Source organism: Malaya genurostris, chromosome 3 (genome assembly GCF_030247185.1).
Source record: "Malaya genurostris strain Urasoe2022 chromosome 3, Malgen_1.1, whole genome shotgun sequence".
NCBI classification, from domain to species: domain Eukaryota; kingdom Metazoa; phylum Arthropoda; class Insecta; order Diptera; family Culicidae; genus Malaya; species Malaya genurostris.
This window is the reverse complement of record NC_080572.1, coordinates 94,245,231-94,259,572: the sequence shown is the minus strand read 5'-3', so window position 1 is coordinate 94,259,572 and position 14,342 is coordinate 94,245,231. Positions and strand designations below refer to the sequence as shown.

Sequence of the window (14,342 nt, the reverse complement as noted above, 5' to 3'; positions counted from 1 at the left end):
GTTTCGCTGTGAATTCTACCTGACATACGAATGTGTGTGAATAGCACAGATGATGAAACCCTTTTGTTAATATTCGATGCTTCAATTTGCAAGCCCTGGTGGTGTATCGTAGTTGTTAATTCAGCATACCAGTCAATAATGGTTGATTTTCTTGGAGCACAGCCCGGATAATGCTTTTCTAGACATTTTATTGCTTGAACAGTATTTGTTCCATTAGAAAACAACGTTTTATCAATTCTCGTGTAGTATTGTAACATGACACCATAACTCATAAATGCTTTCAATTCCTAATTTAAGCAATTCTAGATGTGAAAAGTAGAACTGAGAAAACATTATTACTTTGGAGATCAACCAGTAATCACGTTTTTGTAGAATAGTTTTCCCTTTCCTACACATCTTGATATTCTATATAGGGGTGCAAATTAGAAATTCAAGGATAAATACAAGTAGAAATGTGGTCAGCTTTTGAACAGTGTCCTATTTTATCTGCTAAAAATCTCCGGCATGCTGGATTTCCCTGCCATAGACGACGGTTTTGAACGTGTAAGCGATATATCAATGGGAAAGCATCGCTTTGATTGGTTCAATCGATGCAAAAGCGAAGCTGTTGGAAGCGCGCGAATCTATAAATATAAGCAAAATTATAGCTCACGTTTCAGTCCTACGCGTGCTAGAGGTAGGTTGTTGCTATACAAAAAGTGCCATAACACGATTTGAAGCTTTAATTGGTATGCTCTGATCTTGTGTCAGTTGAGTTCGGATGAAATTTCATGTTATGTTATGTTAAGTCGTTAAGATTAATTTCTAATTTATATAAGATGAACTCGATTAATAGTGAGAGAAAGTTTATCGCTTCAACCGAAATCGAAGAATGGTAGAGAAACTTAACGCTGTAAAAATAACTGCGTGCATACCAAACTTGAACACAAGCTCGGCGAAGAGAAGCTTAAATATCGAAATCCATATCGCAAGTATGTAAAGGGTGATTTTTTAAGAGCTTGAGAATTTTTTTAAACAATAAAACGCATAAAATTTGCAAAATCTCATCGGTTCTTTATTTTAAACGTTAGATTGGTACATGACATTTACTTTTTGAAGATAATTTCATTTAAATGTTGACCGCGGCTGCGTCTTAGGTGGTCCATTCGGAAAATCCGCTTTTTTATCGACAAATTTTGTTCAGCGATGAGGCTCATTTCTGGTTGAATGGCTACGTAAATAAGCAAAATTGCCGCATTTGGAGTGAAGAGCAACCAGAAGCCGTTCAAGAACTGCCCATGCATCCCGAAAAATGCACTGTTTGGTGTGGTTTGTACGCTGGTGGAATCATTGGACCGTATTTTTTCAAAGATGCTGTTGGACGCAACGTTACAGTGAATGGCGATCGCTATCGTTCGATGCTAACAAACTTTTTGTTGCCAAAAATGGAAGAACTGAACTTGGTTGACATGTGGTTTCAACAAGATGGCGCTACATGCCACACAGCTCGCGATTCTATGGCCATTTTGAGGGAAAACTTCGGAGAACAATTCATCTCAAGAAATGGACCGGTAAGTTGGCCACCAAGATCATACGATTTGACGCCTTTAGACTATTTTTTGTGGGGCTACGTCAAGTCTAAAGTCTACAGAAATAAGCCAGTAACTATTCCAGCTTTGGAAGACAACATTTCCGAAGAAATTCGGGCTATTCCGGCCGAAATGCTCGAAAAAGTTGCCCAAAATTGGACTTTCCGAATGGACCACCTAAGACGCAGCCGCGGTCAACATTTAAATGAAATTATCTTCAAAAAGTAAATGTCATGTACCAATCTAACGTTTAAAATAAAGAACCGATGAGATTTTGCAAATTTTATGCGTTTTATTGTTTAAAAAAGTTCTCAAGCTCTTAAAAAATCACCCTTTACAAAGATATAATTGCATACATTTGGAATATTGATGTAATTTCGACGGCTATAAAAAAAATCAAGACAGACAATGTTCGGTGTTGGTTCCTAATCAAGATCAATCTAAGCTGACTCTCGTGCAATTACGGATTCAAAAGTGTAACGATTGATTTAACTGTTTGATTGTAGATCATTAGCAATTTTGGTTGCCTTGTTCCACATCAATGGCTGCGAACAAACCCAAGGGGGTGATCCTTGTAGTTTTTTCTCCATTGTTTCCAATTTTCGAAAAGTGTTGTCACTGCGCAACATCTGACACACTAATGAACCCAATGTTGTGAAATTTGAACAAACGACATCTGAAAAATATATTTATTCAACGCTGGTGAACTTTTCAATTAGCGAAGCCATCTGTCTGTCAGATCGGAGATTCATTGGCCGACGTGCTACTATTCGAATACCTTTAAATCTGCTACGCTATAGCCTTTCTTCAGTTGAATTTGTGCAACCTCTAAACTGGATATGAACGCGGCTAGGCGACTCAAGGACTGTTTTCCACTACCACCCACTCCCACCAGCAAGGCGCTTCCGCGTGGTGATTCGAGAATACGATTGATTCTGTAATGTATGATTTCGGATTCCATTTCATACTATTATCGCGATCAATGAACGAAACTGACCTGCACACATGCATCATTGCGTCCTCAAACAATACCAAGTTCATAGCTGCGATCAAATCGTTGTAAGACATCATAGCTTCCTGTAGTAGTTTTGTCAGTACACCCCAGTCTGTAATCGGCATGTATTTCGGCTCCCCGATGCCACCGGCAAAGTGACAGTACAGATTCGGTTTGTCAAACACAATGGATTCATCGATTTCTTCGAAGGATTTTTTAACCAAATCGTTTTGCATCTTAGTAAAACTATCTATATCTTTATCGTCCAGAAGCTTGTCTCCATAGACTCTTTGCGTTTCGTGTAACCACAAACGAATGAAGTCGCTGGATGTCATCAGGCAATCGTTTGTGCTGAATAATAAACCCTAGATGAATACAGTTGAGTTAGTTGTATACTTGAAGATCAGGTTATATTTCAATACCTGAAATACGTTGGTAAGATCTCGCAGGTTAAAAACGTAGTGAAACTTGATGGCTGTCGGAAGAAACACCTGTGCCACTTTAGAGTGCAGAGCCAAACTTGCTGCGACAATATTTTGTGATATTTTAGTTACAGCTATGTTGAACTTCTGTTCAGCATTCGCAAAGTGCTGAAGAAGGATCGAATGATAGATGGTGGTAACGGCCTCGGATCCGGGGAAGCTAACGGCGAATACGCAAAAGTGTCGTTGAAGTCTGGGGTTGATAGTGAAGCTACCCGAGGTGGGATTCATACACGAGACGTACTGACAGTTGTGAATGTCTCTCAGTGTTAACTTATTCCTATCATACCAATGACTGTAGTCCAAATGTTGTCGGATTAGTGTGTGTGGTTGAACTGTGCCGTAGGCGTCCACCTCGGGCATATTCATATCGTCAATGAAGTAAATAAGTGTTTTACTCCCGGGAGGCCCGTAGTTACGACCCGCTTTCTTTTCTAAAGGTTTCTCCATAACTTTTTGAAGCATCTCAGAAGTGGTATAGAAATTGAAGGGGATGTTTGCGATGGCAAAGTTTTCGGACAAATTGGATAATTTTTCGTTGACAACGACCGTTTTGCCACAACCCGCAATACCCACTAGCATCACCGGGTGACAACGGTCCATCAACAAATCTAGAAAGAATCTTAGTCGTATGGATTCGGATGTGTGCACCAGAACCGATTGTAACGGTTGGTCACAGTCCATCTCGAATTTGGGAAGAATTTCCGTCCATGGAGTCCAATGTTTAGTTTCCGTATCGATAAAGTAATCAAATACTGTACCAGTGGGAGGAAACTTGACCGTTTTAAATTCGTTAACCCACCACTTGCTAAATTCTACGCGGTAATCAATCGCCGCATCTTGAAACATAGCCGAACCGAATGCCCAAACGCACGAGAACACAAAATATAGGTCATGCCACTCCTTCGGACAATCAGCAGGAGTATTGATTGGGATCAGAAGACACTCCAATAAGTGACACAGCATTTGAATGTGAGCCATCTCGGCAATTGGGGTAATTTTCTTGAACCGAGTTCTGATGTTGTCCAAACAAGACGGGATGTATTTGTCGAATAGTATGACAAGATTGGACTTTTCTGCCGGGATCGTACGAGTTTCAATCCAGCTGGTGACGTATCTAGAAATTTACTGTCATGAGAAGAGACTCAATCATTACCTCTGAACTCAACTTACGGATTCCAGCCTAAGTCCTGTGGATTAATGTAGAGAATACCCGCACGAGATACGGTTGCTGGAGTTGCAGTACGCAAATTGGATATTTCGAATATTAGCCGCATGTATGGAGTTAGCGCAATCCGCTCGTTGGACGCTAGCGTCAGCACCTTGTTGTCGTCCATTACAGTGTTTAAGCTCTCGATCCACATTGGATCTATATCACCATCTAGAATAATCCATTTTGGATTGTCTCCGCTCAAACTGGCCTGCTCGCGCATTATAACGGAAAATAGTCCATCTTTCCATTCTCTGGTGGCTGGATTTATGATTCCGAACAATTCATCGTTCGTGACAGCTTTCGGATTCAAGTCGTTGAAAATAGGTTTTTTCTTAATGTTCTGATAAGTTTTATACAATGTTTTCCAAACTTGTGTTTTTCCTGTTCCGGCGTTACCTACAATAAACACCGAGTGTCGAACTTCCAACAGTTCTTCTAGCTGAACTACCTTGAGAATAAAATTATCTTCCGGTTGCAGTGCCAGGTCGAGCGTTGCTTGCTTAACCGTTTTTTCGAACTCCATGTCTCGTTTCCTAGGAACATCCAATGCCGGAAACAGATCACCAATGAGGCCCATGAATACGGGCATGTCGTCCGTTACAATCTTGGGAATATTAAAATCACGAAGTGCTCTCATCAGCACTTCTTCCTCGGGGCGGCCAGGATCACCTCGCTAAAAACCATGAAAGTCGAATGTAATGGAACTGTTATACGTTTTGTTTTTTTGTTTTACCTTGAGTGAACCAGCTACGACCAGTACAGATTTGATGGCACGTAAACCCCAATCATAATGATCTTGTTTAGATAATAACTCTTTGCACAAAGTGTACAGTGTAATAAATTTCCTTGCTAGTACTCTGGCATCTTGAAATCCTTCAGCGACTAACATGATTTCACAAATCAACTCAAAATCTGGAACAACCATCGCACATGGTCTGTAAATAAAAAAAAAACTTATTGTTTATTTCACTTTGGAAATAATGAGAAAAGCGAAGTACCTGAACAGAGCTTTCAAATTCTCTGGCAATTCTGTACGACCAGCGTAACCTGGATTCATAGTTATGAAAATGCCCACGGTTGGCACGCAAGCTATAATCTCTCCCATGAAGTTGAACATGTCTTTCTTGTCCCTTATGGCATCCTGGACGGATTTTACCTGTACGGCAACGACGGACAACACCTCAACCGATATTCGATTAAACTCGTCAAAGCAGCCCCAAGCACCGGTTTGGGCCAGTCCCTTGTAGATATTACCGCACGATTTGTAGTCCATCTGTTCAGAACAGTTGAACACATACACCATGATTCCCAGTGCTCTACCTAAATCCTTAGTAGTTTCGGTTTTTCCTGTTCCCGCTGGTCCTGCTGGACCACCGCCCATTACAAGATGTAACGATTGAGTCAGTGTGATGTAGCAGCGATCGGTCAGTGGAGTGATCACAAGACGTGGTGTGTTTCCAAGATATTCATGGCTGTAGCGGAATTGAGCGTCGCAAATATTGGCAAAACAGTCCTTATCGATGTCGTCCCAGCGATGACGTAGCTGTGACTGCCATTGAAACGCAGTGGCACTTTCGACTTTCGACTGGATCAACTTGCTGACAACATCGCGTGAGTGCACATCGATGGTACAGATGGTCATGATTTTCTGTCGATCTCCCTTGGTCAGCTCACCGAGCAACAGAGTGATTAAAGTGCTAAGTTGCGAGATTTGTTTTTTGTAGTAATCTTTGATGGCGTTATCGTAACCCTCTTCGAGACGGTTGAACGCAATGTCGACCTCGGTTGTCCACCAGATTTGGGTGCCGCAGAGGGATACTTGAGCTGGATAGTCAAACAACCAGTGTTCCCGCTGTTTTTCTTCGTACGTAACAACCGCGTCGGCCATGTAATTTCGTAGTGCCGCTCTCATTGATTTTTGTACTTGGTTTAGCCAGACTTCAACCTAGAAAGAAAAAGAGAAATGATGAGGATAAGCTTCGCAGACTGCCTGTACGGAAACGAACTGCTCCTGTGCAGCTGCATAGTTCGAAGAATTTGACAAATTCGGTGTCTTTAGCAATCATTCCTAGGGCTTGTTTGTTATTGTCTTCATCGGGTTGTAGTTTCAGGTTTGCAATTGAATCAAACAGTTTGGTTAGATGTTTGCATACTACCTCAGGACGGTTGCCGTTACTAAGAATGTCCAGCAGATCAGCAGACGACACGAAATAGAAACGAGGAAAATACAATCGCTTCGTTTCCAGGTATTCGGCTAACGCTTTTTCGCACAGCGTGAGTTCACTTTGAAGGCTGTCCAGTTTCTCACAAAGACCGTCTCGATTAGTAGCGTGAATCACGTTCGATGTGCGAGACATTTCCTCCATCATTACTTTGAAGTCGGCATCGATGTTGTCGAAGCGGTCCGAATCGACCGGAAGTTGCTTGCGGATGTCTTCCGAACTCATGAAGATTGATTCAAGGTGCGTCCAGGTACGTTGCACCTCAAACCACACGGTGATCACTTGATCGGCGGTAGTTAGTTTTTTCTGCCACGTGGACACTTCCTCCAGAAAGTGAGCGACGAACTTGGAGGTCATCAAGTTCTGCAATACCACCTGGTTTTCTTCCAGTGTTTCGATTAGCTCCTCGGATGCTTTCAACAGGGAACAACCGGTTCGAGAATGGATCTCGTGCTCGAACTCCATAACCGTCCAGGTCGTGTTCAGATCGCGTAGAATCTTTTCCATTGACATCTCTTTCACGGCTTTGTCGACAATGTTTTTCACCTCTTCCTCGCACTCGTGCAGGTTCAACGCAAGCAGGTCGGAAAGGGTTGTGTTTTTGTCCATGATGAATTGCACCTATGATCGTTCAAGGATGGTATTAGAATTTAATAACATTGTTTCTGGTGGTTCGTTTCAAAGAACAACGACGAGAAGGTATCATTGAAAGGCATATTTACACAGCTGAAACACTTACGGTAATCTCGGGAGGCAGACTAGCTAAACTCTGGAATGCAAACAACGATATGTACAGGATTTGGTTACACGTGTGTATTTACAATAGTGGAAACAATGAAAAGAAAGAAAAGACTGACGTTATTTACAAAGCAGGTTCAATATATTGCATGAATAAGAGGTACTGTGTGGGTATTGTGAATATTCCACACATTTCGTGCAGGATTCAAAGAACGATAGCTTAGAAGTTCTCAATGAGTTGTTAAAAATTCTTACGTTTTGGTATGTTCCGAACGATACATATGAAATCGAAACGTAATTGGCAACTGCCATTGTTATAGGGGTGTTTATGTATGTATCGCGTGACCTGGTACCATTTGGTGCACAATTCAAAGGTAGTTAGTAGAATCTTGATAAACCCGAACTTAGTTTCAAGTGATGATAATTGTTTTTGGGTATCTTTTAATTCTACACGAAATGCAATGGGCGTCTGTCATTGAAATGAGTGGAATACTGATGATTAATGATAAGACTTGTTGCATTGATGCATTATAATGTTTAGTGATTTAAAGAACGTAGAGAAAAATATTTTCTTGGCACTCGAATAGACACGAGAATATAGTTAGGAAAACAGTTGAAGTTTTGAAACATTCCAAATAATAACTTAAACCGAAACTGAATGAATACCTTCGTAGAAGACATGAGTTGGTTCCAGTGACGTTCTCGAATTGCCGGATTCTGGAGTTCTCCCACGGCTCTGAGGGAAGTCAGCATGTTCTTAACGGTGGCCTCTAGTGTCATGTAGGTATCCCATGATCGCATTTCTTTGTCCAGCAAACGAATATCTTTAGCGAATTTTTTACACTCGATATCCATGTTCTCAACGTCAACCTTGCGCCATGGAGTAGTTTTCCAGTCCTCAATGCTAGTCCGAACAATGTACACATAATCCCACAGTTGCTGAAAAGATCGTGATGATTTATTTGGAACTCTCTCTGCTGGTTTTTACCTTCAACATTTTCATCTCTTTGCGACACTGTTTCAAAAGCTTGAACTCTGGAACTGGAACTTCAAACAGACTTCCAGACTCGTGAATGTCGGACATATCTTTCTCCAGACGTTCCATATCTCCATTGATCCGGTTCATTAACTTGTACGGTGTCTCACTGTCGTATTTGAAGAATTCGTAAGTCCGGAAAATATCCCTGAACAGAGCAATGTGCAGATCGAATGCGGCTATCTTATTTCGGATGCCTACAACTTCGTTCGCTTGCAGAGGTGCAACCTGTTGCTTAACAGTGAGCGCAATCTTTTTGGTATTAGCCCACTGTTCAGGTAGTTCCTGCAAATAAACATTGACCTCTTCGGGAATGTCCATGTCGTAGTATTTCAGTAGTTCAATAGTCTCTTTCATTGGTCCGAACATCTCGTCCGTTGTTGCAGTGCGTTCTTTTACATGCAGTAAATACGCCATAATATTCACAAGTCCATCGTAATCGCCTTCCTTTACCACCTGCAGCAGACCTTCATCTGCTTTTCTAATAAAGATACCCAAATCTGTTAAACTGTAGGTGACATTCGTTACCAGGTGATCTTTGAACATATTGCCCCACTTTCTTACAATGTTCAAAAGTGACTGTCGAAATGGTCTGACGTCAACCTGGAACCATGCATTGAAGATTTGAAACGGCTCTATCGTCTCTATCTCTAAATAAAGTGACTCGTAATGGTCAATCTGTTCACGAAAAGCTTCAATAACAGGCGGACACGGTTGAGGTGCTTCAGGATCTTTGTTAGCAATCAACTCGAGTTCATCTGCCTCCAGCTGTCGACCATATTCCAAAAATATTTCCATACTGTATTCCCTGTCTTCTAGCCATAAATAGCTGTACCGTTCAAAATCACCACAAAATTGAGCTGCCTCTTGAATCACTTTGTCGACACCTTGCAAGATCTCTACTTTCATATCTTGTATGTCGGTGTTGCCCATTACCATCTGTTCATACGACTCATCGGAAACTTTCAACAACCTTGGAATCAATGAGGACATATAAGTAATATCGGAAACCAATCCAGCCAACAAAAAGTTGAATCCATTTGGATCGGTAGGATTCAGAGACGGTACAAATACTAAATCCGGTTCGAGTAGTTCTAATCTAGATTCAAACAACGGTGCCATATTATTGCCTGCGTCCATGTTCTCGACAAGGTATCCCATGCTGAAAAAAAAAAACAATCGTTATTTTTATCTGTTATGTTCGCCCTTCCAAGCTCACCTGATACCAATCATAAACAGTAAATTCTCGTACACAATATTGTCGACAAATTGCACATATTTGAAAAAATTCTCATCGTCCTGTTTGTCTGCCATGCCGAATAAATGCATGTTAGCATCCAGCAGCTGGTGAACCTTGGCCGAGACACTTTCGAGTTCAGCGTAACGTTTCGACTTGCGATCGTTGCGCTCTTCGAGACACAGGACAGTATCCTTTTTAGCATCTTTGCGCACGAAAAGCGGTGCCTTTGCCCAGGACGACATCAGCGATTTGATTTCCTTAAGATTTGCTTGGATCTTGTGCATGCGACCTTGCAGTTGTTCCACGGGGTCACGCATTTTGTTCATATAATCAGTGATATCTACAAGTGAGAGAAATGTCTAAAAAGGTTCTTTTTTTGCACTCGAATGTTTTTCAGTAGAATTTAAATAAATGAGTAATTCCAGAAATGGATAGTCATGAGACCTACTTTGAATTGGATGGAACTTACACGTTTACACGTTTTCAGTATAACAAACAGAGCTTAAAATTGTCACGCACTCAATGAAAGAATCCAACCCAACAGCCTTATTTTCAATATTCTACTGTCTTATTCGTAAATGACCGACACCAGAACAAACGAAGAGAGACGAAGCATTCTAGTTTCTCATTGAAACAAAGAGAGAGTATAATTGCCAACGTCACTCTTTCCTCTATGACAAGACGAAACCAAACTAACGTCTTCAGGGAGCATCAGCAGAATTTCAATTCTCATTCTTTCGTCGAAGTATCGAAAATCTGTGATGCTTGTATATAAAAAGTGACTAAAATATGACAAATCGAAATAATTACATCCCAGAACCTCTTCGGAAACCAAAACTACCACAAATTCGAGCACCAACAGGTAAAAGTTATTGTGAAACCTTTTTCTGTCATTTTCGATCCTCACAGCTTCGGTTGAACATCGACACTGCATAATATGGGATTTGCACTGAAAACTGCAAATGACTGAAAGGGCAAATGAAAGAAAAAACACAATTTTGAAACTATTGTCCCGCTTATGTCATTGACTGGACATGGATTTCGTTCTCATAGTTTGCAAGCAAAGCTAAGTGTGATAGTAATTTATTGTTATTGCTCCATTCCTGGCAATGGAAGAGCCGATATTTTAGCCAAACGTGGTGCTATTGAGGGTGAAATTTATGAGAGACCAATTGCTTTCAACGAATTCTATAGCTCGTCTCGCCAAAGAACACTTGCCAGCTGGCAAGCTTCTTGGGATAAAGATGATCTGGGTCGGTGGATGCACTCAATTATTCCGAAAATATCGACAAAGGCATGGTTCAGGGGACTGGATGTGAGTAGAGATTTCATTCGTGTGATGTCTAGACTCATGTCCAATCACTACACGTTAGATGCACATCTCCTTCGAATTGGGCTCTCCGAGACTAATCATTGTGCTTGTGGCGAAGGTTATCGAGATATTGATCATGTCGTTTGGACTATTATTAACAAAATGTCTGAAAATAACAGCTTATTTTATAATTTATAGAAGTTAATCGTTTGGTTCAAATAATATTTCCGAGTAGATTTCATAATTAATGACGAGTTACCTAAGATGATATTTAAGTAATAAGAGAATATGTTTTAATAAATGCAAAACGTTGTGACTATGTTAGAATTAAATTAGGATAAGAATATTATGTAAAAGTGATGCTACGGCGAAGAAAAACTTATGTAAACTGCCTTAAGAAATAAACGTATTTATGAAAAAAAAAAAGTAATTTATTGTCGTTTTCGTCTATTTCATATTAATGAAAATGACTTTTATTAGCTCTGATAACAAACCATTTATTTTACACGTATGTATCAGGTATATATATATACATTAATTGTGTGTTCGCTAGAAAAGTTAAACAATTGAAATTTTGCATGCGTTACATGTAGTCCACGTTTATATCACATCGTACTTTTTATCGTGAATACCACTTACTTTATTATGGGACGCCTTTTCAAAATTCACTCTATACAAGAATGAAAATATCTTGCTGTATTGAACGCAGCAACATTGTTTTTTCGTCATATCATAGAAAATATGTTCAGCAATTCATGATAAAATTTGTTGTAATTTGAGATAACTATAATTAAAGAGTTTATCGAAAATAAGCTATTCACATACATTTGTGTTGTACGCATGTATTTGTGATGTTTTTTTTATGTTCAGATCACAGAATGCTGTGTGTTTGGCTGTTAGCTTTCGTATGTTTACCTGTTTGTGCGGTTGAAATTCAGCGTTGAAAGCGTTTTCAAAATGTCGCGTATTGAAAAGGAAGTGAAAATTAAGGTTCTGGACACATGGCTAAGTGAGAAGGGTATTACTATGCGAAAATTGGCAAAGCGGTTTGAAATTCATCATGCCAGTGGTAAAACTATCATTAATAATCATTAATCGTTCGGCACGTCAGAAAAGACATTGCACTTCGTTGCAAAACAAAAAGTGTTCTGTAAATAGCAGAAACTTTACGTCTGCTTAGCGGTTCAAATTGAACTGCCGAGTTTAGCACTAAGCAGTTCAATTTGAACTGCTCTGCACTGATGAGTCAAAGACGAAACGTAAAAATAATGAAAACGGTTATGTGCCCTAGCACAAAATTTGGCTAACCCCTAAATGACCATACCTGCATCGGCCAGAAATAGTCGAAAACACGTTTTCGTTCGGCACGTCAGAAAAGACATTGCACTTCGTTGCAAAACAAAAAGTGTTCTGTAAATAGCAGAAACTTTACGTCTGCTTAGCGGTTCAAATTGAACTGCCGAGTTTAGCACTAAGCAGTTCAATTTGAACTGCTCTGCACTGATGAGTCAAAGACGAAACGTAAAAATAATGAAAACGGTTATGTGCCCTAGCACAAAATTTGGCTAACCCCTAAATGACCATACCTGCATCGGCCAGAAATAGTCGAAAACACGTTTTCGTTCGGCACGTCAGAAAAGACATTGCACTTCGTTGCAAAACAAAAAGTGTTCTGTAAATAGCAGAAACTTTACGTCTGCTTAGCGGTTCAAATTGAACTGCCGAGTTTAGCACTAAGCAGTTCAATTTGAACTGCTCTGCACTGATGAGTCAAAGACGAAACGTAAAAATAATGAAAACGGTTATGTGCCCTAGCACAAAATTTGGCTAACCCCTAAATGACCATACCTGCATCGGCCAGAAATAGTCGAAAACACGTTTTCGTTCGGCACGTCAGAAAAGACATTGCACTTCGTTGCAAAACAAAAAGTGTTCTGTAAATAGCAGAAACTTTACGTCTGCTTAGCGGTTCAAATTGAACTGCCGAGTTTAGCACTAAGCAGTTCAATTTGAACTGCTCTGCACTGATGAGTCAAAGACGAAACGTAAAAATAATGAAAACGGTTATGTGCCCTAGCACAAAATTTGGCTAACCCCTAAATGACCATACCTGCATCGGCCAGAAATAGTCGAAAACACGTTTTCGTTCGGCACGTCAGAAAAGACATTGCACTTCGTTGCAAAACAAAAAGTGTTCTGTAAATAGCAGAAACTTTACGTCTGCTTAGCGGTTCAAATTGAACTGCCGAGTTTAGCACTAAGCAGTTCAATTTGAACTGCTCTGCACTGATGAGTCGAAGACGAAACGTAAAAATAATGAAAACGGTTATGTGCCCTAGCACAAAATTTGGCTAACCCCTAAATGACCATACCTGCATCGGCCAGAAATAGTCGAAAACACGTTTTCGTTCGGCACGTCAGAAAAGACATTGCACTTCGTTGCAAAACAAAAAGTGTTCTGTAAATAGCAGAAACTTTACGTCTGCTTAGCGGTTCAAATTGAACTGCCGAGTTTAGCACTAAGCAGTTCAATTTGAACTGCTCTGCACTGATGAGTCAAAGACGAAACGTAAAAATAATGATATCATTAATAAGTTTGGAGAGCACTATTCGTTGGATGAGCTACCAGGAAGAGGCAGAAAACCCGGTTTTTCCAACCCGAAACTAGTCCAGAAAGTGGTATCTCTAGTCTTGAAGAAAAAATCAATATCAATACGTGATTTGGCCAAAAAACAGGAACGAGTGTCGGAATGATCCAGCATATCAAGAGGCGAAATCACCTGAAGACCTACAAGAAGCAGGACAGGTCGATTCAAGTAGAGAAACTCGGTCGAAAGATACTGGTATGGCAAGCAATATGTTCCTGTGGTTTGAAGTCAGCCATTTTTTACACTACCGGAACTATGAATGCAGAAATCTATCGATCTGAATGTCTCCAGGAGAGATTGCTGTCTTTATATAAGAAGCATAGTACACCTCCACTGTTTTGGCAGGATTTAGCGTCGGCTCATTATGCCAAAACCACTCTCAATTGGCTTGCGGAAAAGGGTTTAAATTTCGTTGAAAAAAATATCAATCCACCAAATTGCCCTCAGCTTCGACCCATCGAACGTTACTGGGCAATCGTGAAGAAGGTCTTCAAGGAGATTGGTAAGGCAGCTCGGAACATGCAGGAGTTCAAAAAAATTTGGGCTCAAGCGTCAAAAAAAAAATGCGATGCAACACTTGTCCAGAACTTGATGAAGAGCGTTCGATCAAAAGTTCGAAAATTCTTGAAGGAATAACTTAAATTTCATTCGGTTTTCATTATACTCAAGTTTTACCTCGTACAATAACGGATCAATTTTTAGTTTGAATAAAATAAATATTTTCGATACACTCCTTAAATCCAAATAGAAGTTTTCTAAAATGTTTGATATGAACGAGCATTAAGGTTAAATTCAGTGCTAAAATAAGGCGCACCAAATTTCAACCGCATGAATCAAACGAATTCGCACAAAGAGTGTCTATCAAACACGACACATAGTAATGCGGAAT

General features: G+C 40.2%; 1 protein-coding gene across 2 annotated transcripts in view; it reads right to left on the bottom strand.

The window, feature by feature from the left end:
* LOC131434444 (dynein beta chain, ciliary) overlaps positions 1-14,342 on the bottom strand; it is a 69,785-nt gene that overhangs the window by 12,910 nt on the left and 42,533 nt on the right. For both annotated transcript variants that reach the window (XM_058601162.1, XM_058601161.1), the window contains 11 exons: positions 9,473-9,833; positions 8,206-9,415; positions 7,884-8,156; positions 7,219-7,248; positions 6,264-7,100; positions 5,256-6,202; positions 4,991-5,192; positions 4,218-4,930; positions 2,985-4,161; positions 2,566-2,927; positions 2,347-2,503 (listed from right to left, as the gene is read on the bottom strand). In XM_058601162.1, coding sequence (XP_058457145.1) covers positions 2,347-2,503; positions 2,566-2,927; positions 2,985-4,161; positions 4,218-4,930; positions 4,991-5,192; positions 5,256-6,202; positions 6,264-7,100; positions 7,219-7,248; positions 7,884-8,156; positions 8,206-9,415; positions 9,473-9,833 — 6,269 coding nt within the window. The remainder of the gene's footprint in view (positions 1-2,346; positions 2,504-2,565; positions 2,928-2,984; positions 4,162-4,217; positions 4,931-4,990; positions 5,193-5,255; positions 6,203-6,263; positions 7,101-7,218; positions 7,249-7,883; positions 8,157-8,205; positions 9,416-9,472; positions 9,834-14,342) is intronic.